Source organism: Geotrypetes seraphini, chromosome 18, assembly GCF_902459505.1.
Source record: "Geotrypetes seraphini chromosome 18, aGeoSer1.1, whole genome shotgun sequence".
Classification (NCBI taxonomy): Eukaryota; Metazoa; Chordata; class Amphibia; order Gymnophiona; family Dermophiidae; genus Geotrypetes; species Geotrypetes seraphini.
Genome location: NC_047101.1, coordinates 25,510,919 through 25,533,241, shown reverse-complemented (window position 1 = coordinate 25,533,241; position 22,323 = coordinate 25,510,919). Strand labels below are relative to the sequence as shown.

The following is a 22,323-nucleotide window of genomic DNA, read 5'->3' as shown; positions in this document are numbered from 1 at the left end:
GGTTCTAATCCACGTCGGAACCAACGACACCGCAAGGAGCAGCCCGGACAGCATACCTGAAGACTTCAGGGCCCTGGGGGAGAAGCTGAGGAGGATGGATGCGCAGGTAGTCTTCTCCTCGATTCTCCCAGTGAGGGGCAAGAGCAGAGCCAGAGAGGATCGAATACAAAGGGCGAACGACTGGCTGCGAGGATGGTGCAAGGAGATGAACTTCGGGTTTCTGCACCATGGAGAAGCATTGCAAGGACTACAGGGACACGACGGGCTACACCTAACCAGAAGAGGGAAGAATGTCCTTGGACACCGCCTAGCCCGCCTACTCCACAGGGCTTTAAACTAGGTAAGTCGGGAGAGGGCACAAACAACATACTAGGCGAACTAAAATGCCAATACATTTATGAGGCTGAGGAAAGTAGACACCAAAATTCTGGGTCAGGGGTGAGTGCACACACTTTTGAGTCGGGAGTAGGGTCACATCATATTTATGGGTCACATTGTAATTCCGGGTCTAGGGGGAGTACACACTGTAGTTCTGGGTATATGGGGAGTACACATTGTGGTTCTGAGCCTCAGGAAAGCACAAATAACACAAACAATGCTAAAGGTGTTCAAATAGCTCAAACAGGAATATCCCCACTGAGACATAACAAAAATATAACATGGAGGGCTATGTACGTCAACGCACACAGTTTAGGAAACAAGATCCTGGAATTGGAAACAGAAATAAGGAATGCCGACCTGGATGTGGTGGCGATATCCGAAACCTGGCTCACAGACTCCCACGGGTGAGACATGGTCATACCGGGTTACAACTTGCTTCGCCGGGACAGAGAGGGTAGGAAGGGAGGGGGAGTAGCATTATATACTAAAGATGACATTAAGGTCACGAGAATCTCAGATGTCCAGTATACTGGGGAATCCCTTTGGGTTAATTTGGCCAGAGGGAAGGACAAATGCTTGTATCTTGGCGTAATTTACAGACCCCCAAGACAACAGGATGACCTGGATATGGAAATAATCGAAGATATAGAAAATATCACCTTGCGTGGGGACACAGTATTGCTAGGTGACTTCAACATGCCTGATGTGGATTGGGTTACACTTACCTCTGCTTCCGGCAGCAGCAGGAGGCTATTAAACTCTATGAAAGGAGCAAGCCTCAGGCAACTGGTGTGGGAACCGACAAAGGATCAGGCAATACTGGACCTGATACTTACCAATGGAGAAAGTGTCACAGAGGTCTCGGTGGGTGACACATTGGCCTCCAGTGACCACAACATGGTATGGTTCAATATCAGGAAAGGTTTCACTAAATCTACTACACTAACCAAAGTCCTCAAATTCAAGGACACAAATTTCAAAGAAATGGGAGACTTCGTTCACCAGGCGCTACAAAGCCAAGAAGAAACCGATAACGTGGAAGACATGTGGTCGACTTTGAAAGCAACCATACAAGAAGCAACAAACCGCTATGTAAAATCAGTAAGTAAACGGCGAAGGAACAATAAGCCACAGTGGTTTACTGTGGAGATCTCAGACCTGATCAAGGAGAAGAAAAAAGCATTCATCTCTTACAAACAATCAGGGAAGCAGGACTCTAGAGCAGACTACCTGGCCAAATCAAAAGCCGTCAAAACAGCAGTCAGGGAGGCTAAATTCCTCATGGAGGAGTCTCTAGCAAAGAACATCCAGAAGGGAGATAAATCCTTCTTCAGGTATATCGGTGATAGAAGAAAAAACTCAGGCGGGATTGTACGTCTTAGGAAACCAGACGGAGACTATGTGGAAAAGGATTCGGAAAAAGCCCAACTATTAAATGAATACTTCTGCTCAGTCTTCACCCGAGAAGCGCCAGGGCTCGGCCCTCAGCTACAGACAAGGGTTGGCTCAGTTGACCCGTTTAGTAACTTTGAGTTTACGCCCAGCAGTGTCTACGGTGAGCTGTCAAAGCTCAAGGTTAACAAAGCAATGGGGCCGGACAATCTGCACCCCAGGGTGCTTAGGGAGCTGAGTGATGTCTTGGCGGAGCCACTGTCCGCGCTCTTCAACCTCTCCCTTAGTACAGGCAGCATCCCGTTGGACTGGAGGACGGCTAACGTCATTCCACTCCACAAGAAAGGCTCAAAGATGGAGACAGCAAACTACAGACCAGTGAGTCTAACATCGATAGTGAGCAAACTAATGGAAACTCTAATCAAACACCAATTAGATAAGATCCTGGATGAGGAGAATCTACGGGATCCCCGACAACATGGATTTACTAAGGGGAGATCCTGCCAATCCAACCTGATCAGCTTCTTTGACTGGGTAACGGGGAAGCTGGATATTGGGGAGTCCCTGGACATCGTGCACCTGGACTTTAGCAAAGCATTCGATAGCGTACCACACCGCAGGTTACTGAGCAAGATGAGTTCTATAGGATTAGGTAACACATTGACGAAATGGGTTGGGAGCTGGCTTGGAGGTAGGCTCCAAAGGGTGGTGGTGAACGGCACCCCCTCCGAAATGACGGAGGTGATTAGTGGAGTACCACAGGGCTCAGTCTTGAGCCCAATCCTATTCAACATCTTTATAAGAGACTTGGCAGAAGGGCTTCGAGGTAAAATAACATTATTCGCCGATGACGCCAAACTGAGTAATGTAGTGGGCAAATGCACAACAGACGAAGATTCAGTGCCCGACAACATGATGCACGACCTACTCCTACTGGAGCGATGGTCTAGGACATGGCAACTCAACTTCAATGCCAAAAAATGCAAAGTTATGCACCTGGGCAGCCAGAATCCATGCAAGTCTTATACCCTTAATGGCGAGATCCTAGCAAAAACGGTAGCAGAACGAGACTTGGGGGTAATCGTCAGTGAGGACATGAAGTCTGCCAATCAAGTGGAGCAGGCTTCGTCCAAGGCAAGACAAATCATGGGCTGCATACGAAGGGGTTTCGTCAGTCGTAAGGCGGAAGTCATTATGCCATTGTATAGATCCACGGTAAGGCCCCACCTGGAATACTGTGTGCAATTCTGGAGGCCGCATTATCGCAAGGATGTGCTGAGACTGGAGTCGGTGCAAAGAATGGCCACCCGGATGGTCTCGGGACTCAAGGATCTACCATACGAAAAACGGCTTGACAAATTACAGCTATACTCGCTCGAGGAGCGCAGAGAGAGGGGGGACATGATCGAGACGTTCAAGTTTCTTACGGGCCGCATCTAGGCGGCGGAAGATATCTTCTTTTTCAAGGGTCCCACGACAACAAGAGGGCATCCGTTGAAAATCAGGGGCGGGAAACTACGAGGTGACACCAGGAAATTCTTTTTCACTGAAAGAGTGGTTGATCGCTGGAATAGTCTTCCACTACAGGTGATTGAGGCCAGCAGCGTGCCTGATTTTAAGGCCAAATGGGATCGGCACATGGGATCTATTCACAGGGCAAAGGTAGGGGAGGGACATTAAGGTGGGCAGACTAGATGGGCCGTGGGCCCTTATCTGCCGTCTATTTCTATGTTTCTATCCTGTTTCTTCAACTTCTGGGGTTCGAGATCAATCTACCCAAATCTCATCTCATCCCCACTCAGAGACTTCAATTCATCGGAGCTGTCTTGGACACAGTCCTCATGAGAGCGTTTCTGCCATCCAACCGTCTTCAAACGCTTCAATCTCTATGTCAGCAGGTGCTTCCACAACATTCCATCTCTGCCAAGCAAATGATGATACTCTTGGGTCACATGGCCTCCACAGTTCATGTCACACCCTTCGCACGTCTTCACCTGCGCACTCCTCAATGGACCCTAGCTACCCAGTGGTCCCAAGCGATGGATCCTTGCTCACGTCACATATCTGTGACATCATCTCTTCATCAGTCTCTACAATGGTGGTTGATATCCTCAAATCTCTCCAGAGGTCTTCTCTTCCATCTACCTCCTCATCAACTTATCATCACCACCGATGCCTCCCCTTACGCCTGGGGAGCTCATTTGAACGAGTTTCAAACTCAAGGACTTTGGACAGCTCAGGAAATGAAGCATCACATCAATTTCCTGGAACTCAGAGCGATGTTTTATGCCCTCAAGGCCTTCCAACATCTTCTCTTTCCTCAAGTCCTCCTGCTGTGCACAGACAATCAAGTTGCGATGTACTACATCAACAAACAGGGTGGGACAGGCTCTCGCCTCTTGTGCCAGGAAGCCCAGAAGATCTGGACTTGGGCCATAGATCACCATCTATTCCTGAAAGCTATCTACATTCAGGGAGAACAGAATTCCTTAGCGGACAAGCTCAGCAGAATTCTCCAGCCTCACGAGTGGACACTCGATCCTTCCACTCTACAGTCCATCTTCGTTCAATGGGGCACTCCTCAGATAGACCTTTTTGCAGCTCCTCACAATCACCAGCTGCCCCTTTTTTGCTCCAGACTTTACTCTCCTCACCGTCTGGCAGCGGATGCATTTCTCCTCGACTGGTCCAATCTGTTCCTGTACGCTTTCCCTCCTCTGCCTCTCATGTTGAGAACCTTGTTCAAGCTCAAGAGGGAACGAGCCACCATGATTCTGATTGCTCCGAGGTGGCCCAGGCAACATTGGTTCTCCCTTCTACTTCAACTCAGTTCCAGGGAACCTTTTCTTCTTCCACTGTTTCCTTCTCTGCTTACACAGCATCAGGAGACCCTTCTACATCCCAACCTCCAGTCTCTGCACCTGACAGCTTGGTATCTCTCGGGCTGACTTCTCATGATACTCTTTTGTCTCAGCCCGTTCGTTCCATTCTAGATGCCTCCAGGAAACCAGCCACTTTGCAATGTTACCATCAGAAGTGGACACGATTTTCTTCCTGGTGTCTTCTTCATCATCTCGATCCCACTTCCCTGGCAGTGGAGACATTGTTGGATTATCTGCTTTCTTTGTCTGACTCTGGCCTTAAGTCTACTTCCATCAGAGTCCACCTCAGTGCCATTGCTGCTTTTCATGAGCCGGTTCATGGAAAACTTCTCTCAGCTCATCCCCTGGTGTCCAGGTTCATGCGGGGTCTTTTCAATGTAAAACCACCTCTTAAAGCCCCTCCTGTTATCTGGGATCTCAATGTGGTTCTTTCCGCCTTAATGAAGCCTCCATTTGAACCTTTGGCTACCACTTCTTTCAAGTTTCTCACTTGGAAAGTACTTTTCCTTATTGCTCTTACCTCTGCCAGGAGGGTCAGTGAGCTACATGCACTAGTTGCAGATCCACCTTTTACGGTCTTTCATCATGACAAGGTGGTTCTGCGTACACATCCAAAGTTTCTCCCTAAGGTTGTCTCTGAATTCCATCTCAACCAATCCATTGTTCTGCCTATCTTCTTTCCGAAACCTCACTCTCATTCTGGGGAACAGGCTCTGCATACTTTGGACTGTAAGAGGGCTCTAGCTTACTATTTAGAGCGTACGAAACCCCACAGATCAGCTCCCCAACTCTTTCTGTCCTTTGATCCGAATAAATTGGGACGTCCTGTTTCTAAACGTACGTTGTCTAATTGGCTGGCAGCGTGCATTTCATTCTGTTATGCTCAGACCGGACTGACACTGGAAGGTTCTGTCACGGCCCATAGAGTCCGAGCTATGGCAGCATCTGTAGCTTTCCTCCGTTCCACTCCTATTGAGGAAATCTGCAAGGCTGCCACTTGGTCCTCAGTTCATACTTTTACATCTCATTATTGTCTGGATGCATTCTCCAGACGGGATGGACACTTCGGCCAATCTGTTTTGCAAAATTTGTTTTCCTAATGGCCAACCTTCCCTCCATCCCTCTTTTTGTTAGCTTGGAGGTCACCCATCAGTCAAGAATATGCTGCCTGCTTGTCCTGGGATAAAGCACAGTTACTTACCGTAACAGGTGTTATCCAGGGACAGCAGGCAGATATTCTTGCGTCCCACCCACCTCCCCAGGTTGGCTTCTTAGCTGGCTTATCCTAACTGGGGACCGCGCGCCTCTGTCGGGCGGGAAGGCACTCGCGCGTGCGCGGTGCGGCCTACTAGAACTTTCCAAGTTCTTAGAGTGCAATCACTCTAAAATTGTCCGCATCGGGGCTCCGTCGGTGCCGTCACCCATCAGTCAAGAATATCTGCCTGCTGTCCCTGGATTACACCTGTTACGGTAAGTAACTGTGCTTTCCGGTGTGATGCTGCACACTGTTCCTTCTTTACTTTCCATGTGAATCAGGAAGTCCGCCTTCCTGTTTTTGCTTCCTCTGGTTCGAGGGAGTAGGACCTGGTATTGTGGTCCTTGGACGTGTACAGGTTCTTGTTGCGGTACTTGGAGGTCACTGGGTTTCACCTCTCTGACCACCTGTTTGTTCTGGCGGGTCCTGAGATTTGCTGGGCTGTTACCTTATGTTAACCAAGTTTTACAGGATCGATGTGGCAGGATGCGGCTTTTGGTGCCTCTGTTTTGGCAGCGGGCTCATCAGTTCCACCCTGAATTTTTGGGACTGTTGTTATGTCCCACTGGTCCCGGAATTAAGTGGGATTGTACAAGAACAAAATATTAGGTTCTTACCTTTGCTAATCTTCTTTCTTGTAAACCCACATTTTATTCCGGGAACCCGCCCTATACCTTTCTGATTCGCCAATGTCTGCCTTTACATATTCTGGTAAGCTGGATTTCTGTTTTCTGACCAGTCTTTATAAGAGTGCCATCAGAATAGGTTTAACACTTAGTTGGGGGGGGGTACCCCTCCTGACAGTGGAGGCAGTGTCTCCTTGAAGCACTGCTTTGTCGTTCTGGTTTCTAATGTTTTATGACCTGTTCTTTTGTTTTTCATTGTTGCATTTGTTATGAGCAGAATTTACTTTTTTGTCGGTGATTGTCCCCGTTCCCCTTTCTCTCTTGTTTGTATCCTCTACAGAAGTTCCTGGCTGCTTTAAGACTGATATTCACAGGTTCAGTGATGAGATAAGAGGGGGAGGGGGTTTAAGCCTCTGAGGTTTTAGGCTTCCTACAAAGTCCTGGCGGGTGGAGGGAAATAAACCACTGGTCCCAGAATAAAGTGTGGATTTACAAGAAAGAAGAATAGCAAAGGTAAGAACGGGCTACTGGGCTTGATGGACTATTGGTCTAACCAATTAAGGCTATTTTTATGTTCTTATGTTACATTTCTTAATTTATACATGTGTTTTTGTGTATTCAGACTGGCTGAAACATGATTCGTATTGAATCATTTTTATCAGATTAAAGAGGTGTTTTATCTACAATTAATCTGAGTGCCTTTGTCTTCACCATTGCCTTGTCTGCTGCTGTATTTGGACTTTGCTTTTGCATCTGTGGTGCATTTTTATTTTTTTGGTGGATATAATAGCTAAACAGTTGTGGAGATATTTGGACCAATAGTATTTACCTAATAAAAATCCAATATGGTTTCAAAAGTGGTTTCAGTTCTGCTATAAGCAATTAGAGCACTCGTGTCTAGGGGAAGAAGCACTAATTACAAAAACTGAGGCACAAACTTTTTGGTTGTCATTGCAAACAGGCCAAAACCAAAGAAAATTGACCCCAAGAAATCCAGGAGAAACCAAAAAACACTGTGGAGTGACGATGTTCTTGAAATGGACTTTATTGAAAATGTCAAAGTTACAATAAAATAATCCACATAAAAACCTAAAGGACCTAGGTGGATTATTTTATTGTACCTTTGAACTTTGGCATTTTCAATAAAGTCCATTTCAGAAACATCATCACTCCACAGTGTTCTTTGGTTTCTTCTGTCATTGCAAACAGATCAGGAGGGACAAAAAATACTGGTAAATGCAGTCTTTATTACCAAAATAGAAAATGCATAGTAAAATAAATCACTTTCATAGAACACACTACAGATTATGAATAATGCTGTTACATAAACAGTTGCTAAACACTTGTATGGACAATATATTGAGCATAGATAAATATAGTTGCATAGACAGTTGGAAATACTGGTATAACAGGACACACACACACGTGCAGGCACCTGGCAATACTATGCCAGCCACAAAATACTCCCAGGAAACTTAGATTATGGAGAGACAGAAAGACACACAGCTAAGTTTATCACTGAACAAAATATCACATCCCATAAAACTTTCCTGATTAGCCAAAAGCTAAATCTATAACTAATGAACTGTAGGGAATCCCTGCTCTATGAGGGAGTGGAGGAATCTTTCTCTGGCAGTCAGCTGAGGCATGCCAGGGGTTCTGCTGGTCTGATAGATTACTGTACAGCTGATGTCCAAGGTTTTGCAATCTGATAAGATGCATTACTGTACAGCTAATGTCCAAGGTTTTGCAATCTGATAAGATGCCAGCACTACCGTTGTCAGTCTTTCTCTTTCAGAGAAAAGTTCAGACTCTGGTTTTTGAAAGTCCTTTGTGCTCTCTTACCAGAGCATCAAATAAGGAGACTGTTTTGTGTAATCTGGTTTCAGGTGCAGCACACGAAATCCCATCCGAGCTTGAACACTTCTCTCCCAACTGTTATCTTGCACTCCTTTTTTTCCTCCTGCTTCAAACCTAGATTCTGTAGAAATTGAATTGCTTTTTGAACCGTTAGAATGCCTTCGGATTTGGACTGGACTCTTTATTAAGCAATTATCCAGATACAGATGGACTTGTATGCCCGCTCTGAATAGGTGTGCTGCAACAACCATCATTACTTTGGTGAAGGTCAGTGGTGTCATGGCCAGCTCAAAGGGTGGGTAAGGCCATGACGAAGTGTTTTTCCAGCACATGGAATTGCAAAAAACTTCTGTGCTCTGGAAAAAAGGGAATGTGCAGATAGTCTTCCATCAAATCCAGGGAAGTGAAAAATTCCCCCAGTGCCTCTGATGCAATCACCAAGCTCACCGTCTCCATTCGGAAATGGGGTATCTTGAGGGCTGGAGCCTGAGTCTTTTTCTGGTACAGGCTCTATGGCTTCCAGATCCAGCAGCCTTTGCACTGTTCAGACTTTGGCAGCTTTTTCTGGCCTCCTAGCTGAAGAGACTAGCAAAAGGTCTGGGAGGGGACATAAGAACGTAAGAATAGCCTCATTGGATCAGACCAGTGGTCTACCCAGCCCAGTATCCCATCTTCATGGAGGCCAATCCAAGTCACAATTACCTGGCAAAAAAACAAATAGCAACTTTCCATGTCACCAGACCAGGGCAAACAGTGGCTTCCTCCATGTCTGTCTCAACAGCAGACTATGGACTTTTCCTCTAGCAACTTGTCCAAACCTTTTTTAAGACCAGCTACATTAACTGCTCTCACCACATCCTCTGGCAACGCATTTCAGAGCTTAACTATTCTCTGAATTAATATTTCCTCCTATTGGTTTTAAAAGTAATACTCTGTATCTTCGAGTGTCCCCTAGTCTTTGTAATTTTTGATGGAGTGAAAAATCGATCCACTAGAACCCGTTCTACATCACTCAGGATTTTATAGACTTCAATCATATCTCCCCTCAGCCTTCTCTTTTTCAAGCTGAAAAGCCCTAACCTCTTTAGTCTTTCCTCATACGAGAGGAGTTCCATCCCCTTTATCATCTTTGTTGCTCTTTGAACATTTTCTAGTGCCGCTATATCTTTCTTGAGATAAGGAGACCAGAACTGGATGCAGTACTTGAAGTGAGGTTGCACCATTGAGCAGTACAGAGTGAGAGAGAGACCCAGCTACCATCCCTTTTCTAATAATTCCTTGCATCTTGTTTTCTTTCATGGCCACCGCCACACATTGGGTAGAAGGTTTCAGCATGTTGTCCACGATGACACCAAGATCTTTTTCTTGAGCGCTGACTATGATTTGGATTTTTCTTTCCAATGTTCATCACTTTGAATTTGTCCACATTAAATTTCATCTACCATTTGGCGCCCAGTCTTCCAATTTCCTAAGGTTTTCCTGCAGTTTTTCAGTTCGCATGCATTTTAACAGCTTAGTGTCATCTGCAAATTTAATCACCTCGCTTGTAGTTCCAATTCCTGATCATTTATAAATAAGTTAAATAGCACCGGTTCCAATACAGATCCCTGTGGCACTCCACTGTTTACTCTCCTCCATTGAGAAAAATGACCATTTAATCCAGGGGTGTCAAAGTCCCTCCTCGAGGGCCGGAATCCAGTCGGGTTTTCTGGATTTCCCCAATGAATATGCATTGAAAGCAGTGCATGCAAATAGATCTCATGCAGATTCATTGGGGAAATCCTGAAAACCCGACTGGATTCTGGCCCTCGAGGACCGACTTCGACACCTGTGATTTAATCCTACCCTTTGTTTTCTGTCCAAAAGAACTTGTGCTTGTACCTCTCCTCTATAATGTCCAGCATCCCCAGTGATCTGTGGTGATCTCTGCCCATGTCCCCAAAAAGGCTGATAACTTCCCTCTGATGTATATTTCTGTTCTGTGTTCACAGCTGAAGCGCTGGAAGTGGGACTGCAGAAGATAAATGTAAATAGGAATGGAGGAGTGATAGACCCTGATCGATTTTCAGAGGGTTGTGTTTGTGAGGTGCTAGCTAAATTAAAGATAGACAATCAATGGTGCCAGATGGTTTACATCTGAGGGTGCTGAAGGAACTTAGAGTAGTTCTGGTGGCTTAACTGACTGACCTTTTCAATGAGTCTCTAGAGTCTGAAGTGGTACCAAAGGACTGGAGAGGGGCGGATGTGGTCCCTCTCCACAAAAGTGGAAGTAAGAAAGAAGTAAAGAATTACAGTCCTGAAAGTCTGACTTCTGTGGTAAGCAAATTAATGGAAACACTTTTAAAACAGAGAATGGTGAAGTTTTTGTAATCCAGTGGATTACATGACTGGAGGCAACATGGATTCACTAGAGGTAGCTCTTGTCAGACAAATTTGATCAATTTCTTTAACTGGGTGACCAGAGAATTGGATAAAGGATAAGTGCTAAATGTGTATTTAGATTTTAACAAATCCTTTGACAGTATTCCACGCAGGCGTCTAATAAATAAACTGAGTGCCCTTGGGATGGGTCCCAAAGTGATGGGCTGAGTCAGGAACTGGTTGTGTGCAAGGCAACACAGGGTAATGGTCAATGGAGATTGCTCTGAGGGAAGGGATGTTACCAGTGATGTGCTTCAATGTTCGGTTCTTGGGCCTGTTCTTTTTAACATTTTTATAAACTACATTGCTGAAGGGCTGTTGGGTATGATTTGCCTCTTTGCGGATGATATCAAAATCTGCAACAGAGTGGACACCCCTGGATGGTGTGAATAACATGAAGGAAGACCTAGCAAAGCTTGAAGAATGGTCTGAAATTTGGAGCTAAGATTTAATGCTAAGAAATGCACAGTTTCACCAAGATTATGGTGGTGGTGGCCACTCATCTCTGCATAGTGGGTTGGCAGGTGCAGCTCTTAGGCGGAAGCAAGGACAGTTCCTCCTGAAGAGAATTGTAGATCAGCAACCTGGTCTTCCCTTTATACTGTCACCAAATTCTACAGATTGGACATGGAGGATGCTGTTTTTGGGTCTTCAGTACCATATGCAGGTTCATCTCTCTCCCACCCTAGACTTTGTAAAATTGTTTTACATTTTGTTTTCTAGTGATTTTTATATTTCTAATCATCTCATTCTGCATCTCTAGTTCTGCTTCCCTGTACTCTGTGTACAGTGGTGCCTCGCATAACGGACGCCTCGCACAGCGAACGCTGCGCATAACGAACTTTTTGTCTTGCTCCCTATAACGAACTTCGTTTCACACAACGAAGTCGCCCGAGGGGCCCGGGGGGGGGCGGAACTACTCTCGCCGCTTCCTAATGTGAGCCGGGAACAGCAGCACCCTCCTGTCTGAATGCAGTGTTCCATCATCTCCCTCCACCTTACCTTAGATGCCGAGTTTTCCGGCTTTCTTTTTCGGCCAGCCACACACTTTCAAAGAGCAGCACATGCGCGCATGCTCTGTTGTTCAATCTTCTCCTCTGACGCAACCGGAAACCGGAAGTTGCAGGAGAGGAGAACATTGATCAACTTCAGCAGCTGCGCGTGCACAGCTTTTTGAAAGCGTGCGGCTGGGTGAAAAAGAAAGCTGGCAAACTCTGCATATAAGGTGAGGTGGAGGGAGGGAAATGTAGGGCTGCAGAACGAATTATTTTGTTTTACATGTATTCTTATGGGAAAACAGGGCTGCAGAACGAATTATTTTGTTTTACATGTATTCTTATGGGAAAACGCGTTTCACACAACGAACGTTTCACATAACAAACTTGCTCCTGGAACGGATTAAGTTCGTTGTGTGAGGCACCACTGTATTTGCTTTTTTTTTTCTCCTCTTTACTTTGTTCTATATCCATTTTTCATGATAAACTTCTCTTCCTCCTTTTCAAAACTGTCTAGATTTCATCTCTTCCCTTCCTTACCATTCATGGGCACCATCTAGCCTTCCCTTCCATTCCTTTTCCTTCTGTGAGCACCGTCTCTTCCCTTCTTTCTTAGCTTCCTGACCCTTCCTCTGCCAACCACTCTGTGCTCACCATTTCTCTCCGTCCCACAATTTCCCTTTTTTTTCCATCTTAATTTCCAGAATCTAGCCCTCAAACATCACGTTATCTCCCCCTATTTTCATGTGATCCTACCCGTTCTTTCTCCTCCCTTCGTGGTTGGGTCTCTACTTCCTCCCACCCTTTGTGGTCGGTTCTATTTCCTTCCTTCCTCTCCCCTCCCTCCGTGATTGGGTCTCTCTCTCACTCTCCTTCCTTCCTCCCTCCATAGTAGGGGGTCTCACTCTCCTTCCTTCTCTCCCTTCCTCCATGGTTGGGTCTCTCTCCTCCCTCTGTGGTTGGGTCCCTCCCTCCCTAGGTGGTTGGGTCTCTCCCTTTCCCTCTCCTTTACCCTCCCTCCCTACGTGGTTGGGTCTCTCCCTTTCCCTCTCCTTCCTCTCTCCCTTTCCTCTCCTCCCTCCCTCTGTGGTTGGGTCTCTCCCTTTCCCTATCTTTCCTCCCCTCCCTTGGTAGTTGGGTCTCTCTACCTCACTCTCCTTCCTTCCTTCCTCCATCCCTCCCTTCCTTGATGGTTGGGTCTCTCACTCTTCTTTCGTCCTTCCTCGGTGGTTGGGTCTCTCACTCTCCTTCTGTCCTCCCTTCCTCAGTGGTTGGGTCTCTCACTTTCCTTCCTTCCTTCCTCCCTCCCTCATTAGAACATAAGAATTGCCGCTGCTGGGTCAGATCAGTGGTCCATCGTGCCCAGCAGTCCGCTCACACGGCGGCCCTTAGGTCAAAGACCAGTGCCCTAACTGAGACTAGCCTTACCTGCATACTTTCTTGTTCAGCAGGAACTTGTCTAACTTTGTCTTGAATTCCTGGAGGGTGTTTTCCCCTATAACAGCTTCCGGAAGAGTGTTCCAGTTTTCTACCACACTCTGGGTGAAGAAGAACTTCCTTATGTTTGCATGGAATCTATCCCCTTTTAACTTTAGAGAGGGGAGAGGGTGAACAACCTATCTTTATCTATTCCCTTCATTATTCCTCGTTGGTTGGGTCTTGCTCTCTCTCTTGCCTTCCTTCCTCCCTCCCTCCCCTCTGTGGTTGGATCTCTCTCTCTCACTCTCCTTCTTTCCTTCCTCCCTGAGTGGTTGGGTCTCTCTCTCATTTTCTTTCCTTCCTCCCTCCCCTCTGTGGTTGGGTGTCTCTTTTTCATCCGCCTAGAACCGCAAGGCATTGGCGGAATAAAAGACCCTAATGTAATGTAATTTTATTCAATTTTCTATACCGTTCTCCCAGAGGAGCTCAGAATGTTTTACATGAATTTTTTCAGATACTCAAGTGTTTCCCACCTGTCTGTCCCGGCTCCGTGGTTGGGTGTCTGGACTCTCTCTCTCCTCTCTTCCCCCCCCCCCAACACACACACACTCAAGTCAGTTGCTCTCCTCTCCCTCTAACTAACCTTTTATAGCCTGCCAACAAGCTCGTCTGCTCCACAGCCTCTCGCGGTCTCTTCAGTCCCTGCTTATACTGGAATAGCTAATGGAACTTTCTGTTCCAGTGTAGCAGGGACTAAAGAGATTAAGAGAGAATGAAGCTGGCGAGCTTACCGGCAGGACTTTGCTTTAATCACTAGCACTGTCGGCAGGCTATAAAAGGTTAGTGGGAGGGAGGGGCTACAGTGGACCTTGGCATGTGACAGCAGCAGCAACAAGGCAGCTTTCTGGGGGTGTGGGTGGTGGCAGCGACAGCAGTGGCACAGCAGTTCTCCGGGAGTGGGCAGTGGCAGTAACACAATGTTTCTCCAATGTTGTTTTTGGCCTGATGTCACTTCCGGTGGAGCACACTGGAAGTGCTGTCAGCCAGACCCGTTAATCTTATTTATTTATTAAAAAATTTATATACCGCATATAACTATGCAGTTTCCATATCACATGCATAAAATCTTGCTTTCCTACGATTACCACATATAACATAGACATCATTAATCGTCCCTATTATAAACAGGAATAGAGCACAAATTCAATCAATTCAGAAATACAATCAGACATTATCAGACAATCATAAATTATTAATTTAATTGTTCAGTTCTAATTTTCTTACATTCATTGTTCCTCTCTGACGCTTGTTAATGTTTTAGCTATATTACTGTTTGGTGGTTTTTAAAATCCATCTGAACAGATCAGACACCTGGTATCAATGAGTTCCCCATACCCCTCCTCCTGTCTGCTTGCTATAGGGCTGTTGCTGGCTTTAGTATAAACTGAAGGGGGCAGCAGAGACAAGGGAGGAGGAGGAGCTGAAAAGCACAGTTACTTACCGTAACAGGTGTTATCCAGGGACAGCAGGCAGATATTCTTGACTGATGGGTGACGGCACCGACGGAGCCCCGGTACGGACAATTTTAGAGTGATTGCACTCTAAGAACTTGGAAAGTTCTAGCAGGCCGCACCATGCACGCGCGAGTGCCTTCCCGCCCGACAGAGGCGCGCGGTCCTCCAGTTAGTATAAGCCAGCTAAGAAGCCAACCCGGGGGAGGTGGGTGGGACACAAAAATATCTGCCTGCTGTCCCTGGATAACACCTGTTACGGTAAGTAACTGTGCTTTATCCCAGGACAAGCAGGCAGCATATTCTTGACTGATGGGTGATCTCAAAGCTAACAAAAAGAGGGATGGAGGGAAGGTTGGCCATTAGGAAAACAAATTTTGCAAAACAGATTGGCCGAAGTGTCCATCCCGTCTGGAGAACGTATCCAGACAATAATGAGATGTAAAAGTATGAGCTGAGGACCAAGTAGCAGCTTTGCAGATTTCCTCAATAGGCGTGGAACGGAGGAAAGCTACAGATGCTGCCATAGCTCGAACTCTATGGGCCGTGACAGAACCTTCCAGTGCCAGTCCGGACTGAGCATAACAAAAAGAAATGCACGCTGCAAGCCAATTTGACAACGTACGTTTAGAAACAGGACGTCCCAATTGATTCGGATCAGAGGACAGAAAGAGTTGGGGAGATGATATGTGAGGCTTAGTACGCTCTAAATAGTAAGCTAGAGCCCGCTTACAGTCCAAAGTATGAAGAGCCTGTTCTCCAGAATGAGAGTGAGGTTTCGGAAAGAAGACAGGCAGAACAATGGATTGGTTGAGATGGAATTCCGAGACAACCTTAGGGAGAAACTTTGGATGTGTACGCAGAACCACCTTGTCATGATGAAAGAATGTAAAAGGTGGATCAGCAACTAGTGCATGGAGCTCACTGACCCTCCTGGCAGACGTAAGAGCAATAAGGAAAAGTACCTTCCAAATGAGAAACTTGAAAGGAGCGGTAGCCAAAGGTTCAAATGGAGGCTTCATTAAGGCAGAAAGAACCACATTGAGATCCCAGATTACAGGAGGGGCTCTGAGAGGTGGTTTTACATTGAAAAGACCCCGCATGAATCTGGACACCAAGGGATGAGCCGAGAGAAGTTTTCCATGAACTGGCTCATGAAAAGCAGCAATAGCACTGAGGTGGACTCTGATGGAAGTAGACTTGAGTCCAGAGTCAGACAAAGAAAGTAGATAATCCAACAAAGTCTCTACTGCAAGGGAAGTGGGATCATGGTGATGAAGAAGACGCCAGGAAGAAAACCGAGTCCACTTCTGATGGTAACATTGCAGAGTGGCCGGTTTCCTGGAGGCATCCAGAATGGAACGAACGGGCTGAGACAAAGAAGTATCATGAGAAGTCAGCCCGAGAGAAACCAAGCTGTCAGGTGCAGAGATGGAAGGTTGGGATGCAGAAGGGTCTCCTGATGTTGCGTAAGCAGAGAAGGAAACAGCGGAAGAAGAAAAGGCTCCCTGGCACTGAGTTGAAGTAGAAGGGAGAACCAATGTTGCCTGGGCCACCTCGGAGCAATCAGAATCATGGTTGCTCCTTCCCTCTTGAGCTTGAACAAGGTTCGTAACATGAGAGGCAGAGGAGGGAAAGCGTACAGGAACAGATTGGACCAATCGAGGAGAAATGCATCCGCTGTCAGACGGTGAGGAGAGTAGAGTCTGGAGCAGAATAGGGGCAGCTGGTGATTGTGAGGAGCTGCAAAGAGGTCTATCTGAGGAGTGCCCCATTGAGCGAAGATGGACTGTAGAGTTAAAGGATCGAGTGTCCACTCATGAGGCTGGAGAATTCTGCTGAGCTTGTCCGCTAAAGAATTCTGTTCTCCCTGAATGTAGATAGCTTTCAGGAATAGTTGATGATCTGTGACCCAAGCCCAAATCTTCTGGGCTTCCTGGCACAAGAGGCGAGAGCCTGTTCCACCCTGCTTGTTGATGTAGTACATCGCAACTTGATTGTCTGTGCACAGCAGGAGGACCTGGGGAAAGAGAAGATGTTGGAAGGCCTTGAGGGCATAAAACATCGCTCTGAGTTCCAGGAAATTGATGTGATGCTTCATTTCCTGGGCTGTCCAAAGTCCTTGAGTTTGGAATTCGTTCAAATGAGCTCCCCAGGCATAAGGGGAGGCGTCGGTGGTGATGACAAGTTGATGAGGAGGTAGATGGAACAGAAGACCTCTGGAGAGATTTGAGGATATCAACCACCATTGTAGAGACTGACGAAGAGATGATGTCACAGATATGTGTCGTGAGCAAGGATCCGTCGCTTGGGACCACTGGGTAGCTAGGGTCCATTGAGGAGTGCGCAGGTGAAGACGTGCGAAGGGTGTGACATGAACTGTGGAGGCCATGTGACCCAAGAGTATCATCATTTGCTTGGCAGAGATGGAACATTGAGGAAGCACCTGCTGACATAGACATTGAAGGGTCTGAAGACGGTTGGAAGGCAGGAACGCTCTCATGAGGACTGTGTCCAAGACCGCTCCAATGAATTGAAGTCTCTGAGTGGGGATGAGATGAGATTTGGGTAGATTGATCTCGAACCCCAGAAATTGGAGAAACAGAATGGTTTGGTTGGTACTGTCTGAGATGAATTGGCCTTTATCAACCAATCGTCCAGGTAAGGAAAGACCTGAAGGTGGTGAGAGCGTAGAAAGGCAGCCACCACAATCAGACATTTGGTGAACACTCTTGGAGAGGAGGCAAGGCTGAAGGGCAGTACCTTGTATTGGTAATGACAGTGATTGATCATGAAACGGAGGTACTGTCTGGAGGTCAGATTGACCGGTATGTGAGTGTATGCCTCTTTGAGATCGAGGGAGCATAGCCAGTCGTCTTGATTGAGAAGAGGGTAAAGAGTGGCTAAAAAAGCATCTTGAATTTTTCTTTGACTAAGCATTTGTTGAGATCGCGAAGATCTAGAATTGGCCTGAGATCTCCTGTTTTTTTGGGAACTAGAAAGTAACGGGAGTAGAATCCCTGTCCCTTTTGATCAAGAGGAACTTCCTCTATGGCGTTCAAAAGGAGGAGGGATTGAACCTCCTGGAGAAGGAGGGAAGACTGAGGAGTGTTCAAAGCAGACTCTTTTGGCAGACTTTGGGCAGGAAGGGTCTGAAAGTTGAGAGAGTATCCGTGGCGGATGATGTTGAGGACCCATTGGTCCGAAGTGATAACTTCCCACCGGCTGAGGAAAAAAGTGAGACGGCCACCTATAGGTTGAGGTAGGTGGGTAGATGTTTGGACGCTGGCTATGCCCTGGAGAATCAAGTCAAAAGGGCTGCGTAGATTTTTGCTGTGGAGGTGGCTTCACAGGTTGCTGTTGCGGTGGCCTAGGAGTCTGTCGTTGTTGCTTACGTTGACGCCTAGGTTGCTGGGGAGCTGATGGCAATGGACGAGCCACATAACGGCGTTGATAGGCCGACTGCTGTCTGAAAGACCGTGCCGGTGGAGCCTTCTTTTTTGTTTTGAGCAGAGTATCCCAACAAGTCTCATGGGCGGAGAGTTTCTGGGTGGTCGAGTCCATTGATTCTCCAAAGAGCTCATCCCCCAGGCATGGGGCATTAGCCAACCGATCTTGATGGTTGACATCAAGTTCGGATACTCTAAGCCAGGCAAGGCGGCGCATGGCCACAGACATGGCCGTGGCTCTAGTGGTAAGTTTAAATGTGTCATAAATCGATCTTACCATAAATTTACGGAGTTGGAAAAGAGAAGATGAGCAGTGGTGGAAAGCCTGTCGTTTCCGCTCAGGAAGGTACTTTTCAAAGGAAGCCATGGTGGTAAGGAGATGCTTAAGATAAAAAGAAAAGTGAAAAGCATAATTACCAGATCTATTAGCTAACATTGCATTCTGGTATAGTCTCTTACCGAATTTGTCCATGGCTTTGCCCTCTCTGCCAGGAGGGACAGAAGCATATACACTAGCTCCGGCAGACTTCTTAAGTGTAGATTCCACAAGCAGAGATTCATGTGGAAGCTGTGGCTTATCGAATCCAGGAATAGGGATTACTTTATATAAAGAATCTAATTTACGGGGAGCTCCTGGGATGGTCAAAGGAGTCTCTAGGTTCTTATAGAAAGTTTCCCTCAAGATGTCATGAAGAGGGAGTTTCAAAAATTCCTTTGGAGGCTGATCGAAGTCAAGGGCATCAAGAAAGGCCTTGGATTTTTTAGACTCAGCCTCCAAAGGAATGGAAAGAGATTCACACATGTCCTTCAGGAAGGAAGTGAAAGACGTAGAATCATGTTTGGAGGATGGATCAGGAACAGCAGGATCATCCTCATCCGAGGAACACTCACCCTCAGAAAGAAAAGGCTCTTCGGAGTCACCCCACAGATCAGGGTCCCTAATATGGGAGCTATTGTCTCGAGACTCCGGAGTAGAGGTTTCTAGGTGTCGGGATTTACGTGCCGACTTACCAGATCGCATAGACACGGTACCGGGAGATGTTACCGACTGTAACGGTGCCGAAGTCTTCACGGATTGATGCTGGGCCTTCGGTTCCGGTGCGAGGACTGGCATCGATATCGATGAGGCAGAGTGGACCGGTACCGAAGCAGTGGACGCAGACAATAGAGGCTGCTCCACTACCGGTACCGGTGGCTCAGACCGGACCGGGACCGGAAGGCTCGGTGCCAACAGAGCAGGAAGGAGTTGCTGTAACTGCTCCTTGAGCTGCACCTGTAGGACGGCTGCGATGCGCTCATCCAAAGAAGGCACCGGTACCGCCTTTTTCTTTTGCGGTACCTGCGGTGCCGCTCGACGCCCCGGAGATGAGGAGCCCGAGGTCGAGGGACTCACCTCGATAGGGGCGGAGCGCTTCCGCGGGCGCCTCACGGTCGGCAGGACTGGGCTCTCTGCAATTGAGACCGGAGGACGCTCCAGCGGGGAAGGCTTCTTAGCCGGCTTACCTGGGTGTTGCGACGCCGACGTGGTATTGCGTGGTGTCGACGAAGTGGGTGCCGACTGAGATGGGGCCGATGCCGGTGTCGATGCCGCAGGATCGGACATATCGGCACCGAAAAGCAAGCGCTGTTGTATCTGGAGATTTTTTAAGGTATGTTTTTTTAACGTGGCACAGCGGGTGCAAGTGGAAGCCTGATGCTCAGGACCTAGGCACTGTAAGCACCAGTTGTGCGGGTCCGTGAGGGATATAGGCCGTGCACACCGCTGGCACTTTTTAAAACCTGGCTGGGGGGGGCATGAAAGTAAAGACGGCTTCTGCCAAATCGAAGGCCGAGGTCTCGATGGTGGCTGCAGGCCCCGCCGGGGCAAAACCGAAATGAAGAAAAAAAAAAATAACGAAAAAATACTCGGTTTTTTTTTTTTTAGAAAAAAGAAAAAGAAAGGAAAAAATTTTCCCCAAAAAGGTTTCGCGAGCGGGAAGGCGAATAAGAAAAGTTTTCAACAGCCGTTGAAAAATGCGACTTCTTAGCTCCGCGGAAACTAAGAAACTGGAGGACCGCGCGCCTCTGTCGGGCGGGAAGGCACGTGCGCGGTGCGGCCTGCTAGAACTTTCCAAGTTCTTAGAGTGCAATCACTCTAAAATTGTCCGTACCGGGGCTCCGTCGGTGCCGTCACCCATCAGTCAAGAATATGCTGCCTGCTTGTCCTGGGATAAAGCTGTGATTGACATCTTCTGCAGTATGCTCGTGAGCAGGCATGGACAAACCCTATGGTTCTGCATATCATCCATATCTACTGGAAAAGGTAAGAATTGAATCTAATCTTTCTACCATTTTGCCTAGCGCAGACGTTAGACTCACTAGTCTATAATTTCCCAAATTACCTCTGGAACCCTTTTTAAAAACTGGCATTACGTTGGCCATCCTCGGGTACCATGCTGGATTTTGAAGATGAATTACTAACAATAGCTCTGCAAGTTCATTTTTCAATTCTGTCAGTACTCTGGGATGTGTACCATCCTATCCATGTAATTTTGTCAGATTTCTGCATTACAACTTCCAGTGTTAGAAATTTGTTTGTTTCTCTGACTCATCAGCATTGAGTACCATGTTTGGTACTAGTATCTCCCCCACATCTTCCTCAGTGAAGACTGAAGCAAAGAATTAATTTAATCTCTCCACTGTGGCCTTGCTTTCCCTGAGCACCTCTTTTTACCCCTTAGTCATCTAATGTATTTTTGTTGTAAAAGTCCATTTTAGGGTGGGCTTTATAACACTGTTACATTTTTGCTGATTATTTTGAAGGGGAGTACATTGAGGCCTTAAGTTCCCATAAAACTTTTTTTCTAAATGATGAAGGTTAAATTTAGAAAACAGCTAAACGTCATACTTTTTAGAGGCCAGCCGAATTTCGGATTTGACATGGTGACTGACCCAAGATATGGGTTTGGATTTTGTTGAGAAATGCCAGTGCATTTTCAGCTGAAACCAAAGTGCCCCCTCCCCCCTTGGGCCACCCAAGGCCAGTCCTTCCACCACCCAAAGGCCCTCTCGAGGCCTACTTTCTAAATGCTCTTGTCATTTAATGACAGCACCCCATTTGGGCTGCCTGAGCCTATCGTTTAACCTCCTGGTGGTCTAATGGCCTCTTCGGGCAAAAGCAATCCCCAGTTATTCTTGCCCCCATCGATTCCTCAGTCAGCATGGCTGCTGAGGCGGCCATGGGAGATTGGAACCAGCATAAGCAGGAGCAACTTTAAGTGGTGGTGGGAGGGCGGCGGGAAGGTGGGGTGAGGTGAGGTGGTGGTAGCTGGCCTGGGAGGACCTATTCTCTGCCGGAGAAGGGGGAGTGGATGATCTGGCTTCGTTTTCAGCCAAAACTGAATGGCAGATTTTGGCTGCTGGTGTTGGTCAAAGCCAAGAACACTGTTTTTGGTCAGCCTTTATATATTTCGTGATACGTGTTGGCTAGAGGTTAATAAAGCTAATTCCTTGAATATAAAGGGGTGTATGTATGCATACCCAGACCTTTAAAGGATTCAGAGTTTTGTGATTAATGACTAGAAAGTTTTTAATTTAGGATTTTCTATTCACAGAATTACTAGGCTATTGTTATAAAAGTAGGTGAAGGTTTTTGATTTTGAATTGGGTTTAAACACACAAAGTAGGCTAAAAACTAGAAGAGCCGAGATTTAAATCTACTTGTAACCTTGGATATGGTTTTGTCATCCCATTGCTTTAAAGTACTACTTATACTGGGAGCTTTCTTGGGCAGAGAAGTACCTGCGTGCCTTATTGTAATCTGCCTTGCGTGGAGATATGGAAAAAAAAATCCAAGTACACTTTAAAATAGCTTTTGTCTTGCCATGTGCTGCTGTTAGGAGAAAAAAGTATTCAGTGTTCTTCAGGTGGGAAGAACATTGTTTACCTTCATCCTACCATCCAAGTTGGGAAGATGTCTTTGCGTTTAGTCCAGGAATTACTATTAATGTTCACATTTTACATTTTAAGGTTATGGAGGATATGAGGACTATAACGGATATAATGATGGGTATGGATTTGGCTCGGATAACAGATTTGGAAGAGGTATGTCTTAAACTTTTCAGGCTAGCTACTAAGTTGTTTAAGGCATTTC

The 22,323-nt window shown here is 46.7% G+C and overlaps 1 protein-coding gene across 2 annotated transcripts in view; it reads left to right on the top strand.

Annotated features, from left to right (window-relative positions):
- Positions 1 to 22,323, top strand: part of HNRNPH1 (heterogeneous nuclear ribonucleoprotein H1) — a 147,187-nt gene that overhangs the window by 74,099 nt on the left and 50,765 nt on the right. Inside the window, exon 7 of one of the 2 annotated variants that reach the window (XM_033926941.1) lies at positions 22,200 to 22,274. The exons of the other annotated variant lie outside the window; for it this stretch is intronic. Within the exon in view, the coding sequence (XP_033782832.1) occupies positions 22,200 to 22,274 (75 nt within the window). The remainder of the gene's footprint in view (positions 1 to 22,199; positions 22,275 to 22,323) is intronic. 2 annotated transcript variants of the gene reach the window in all.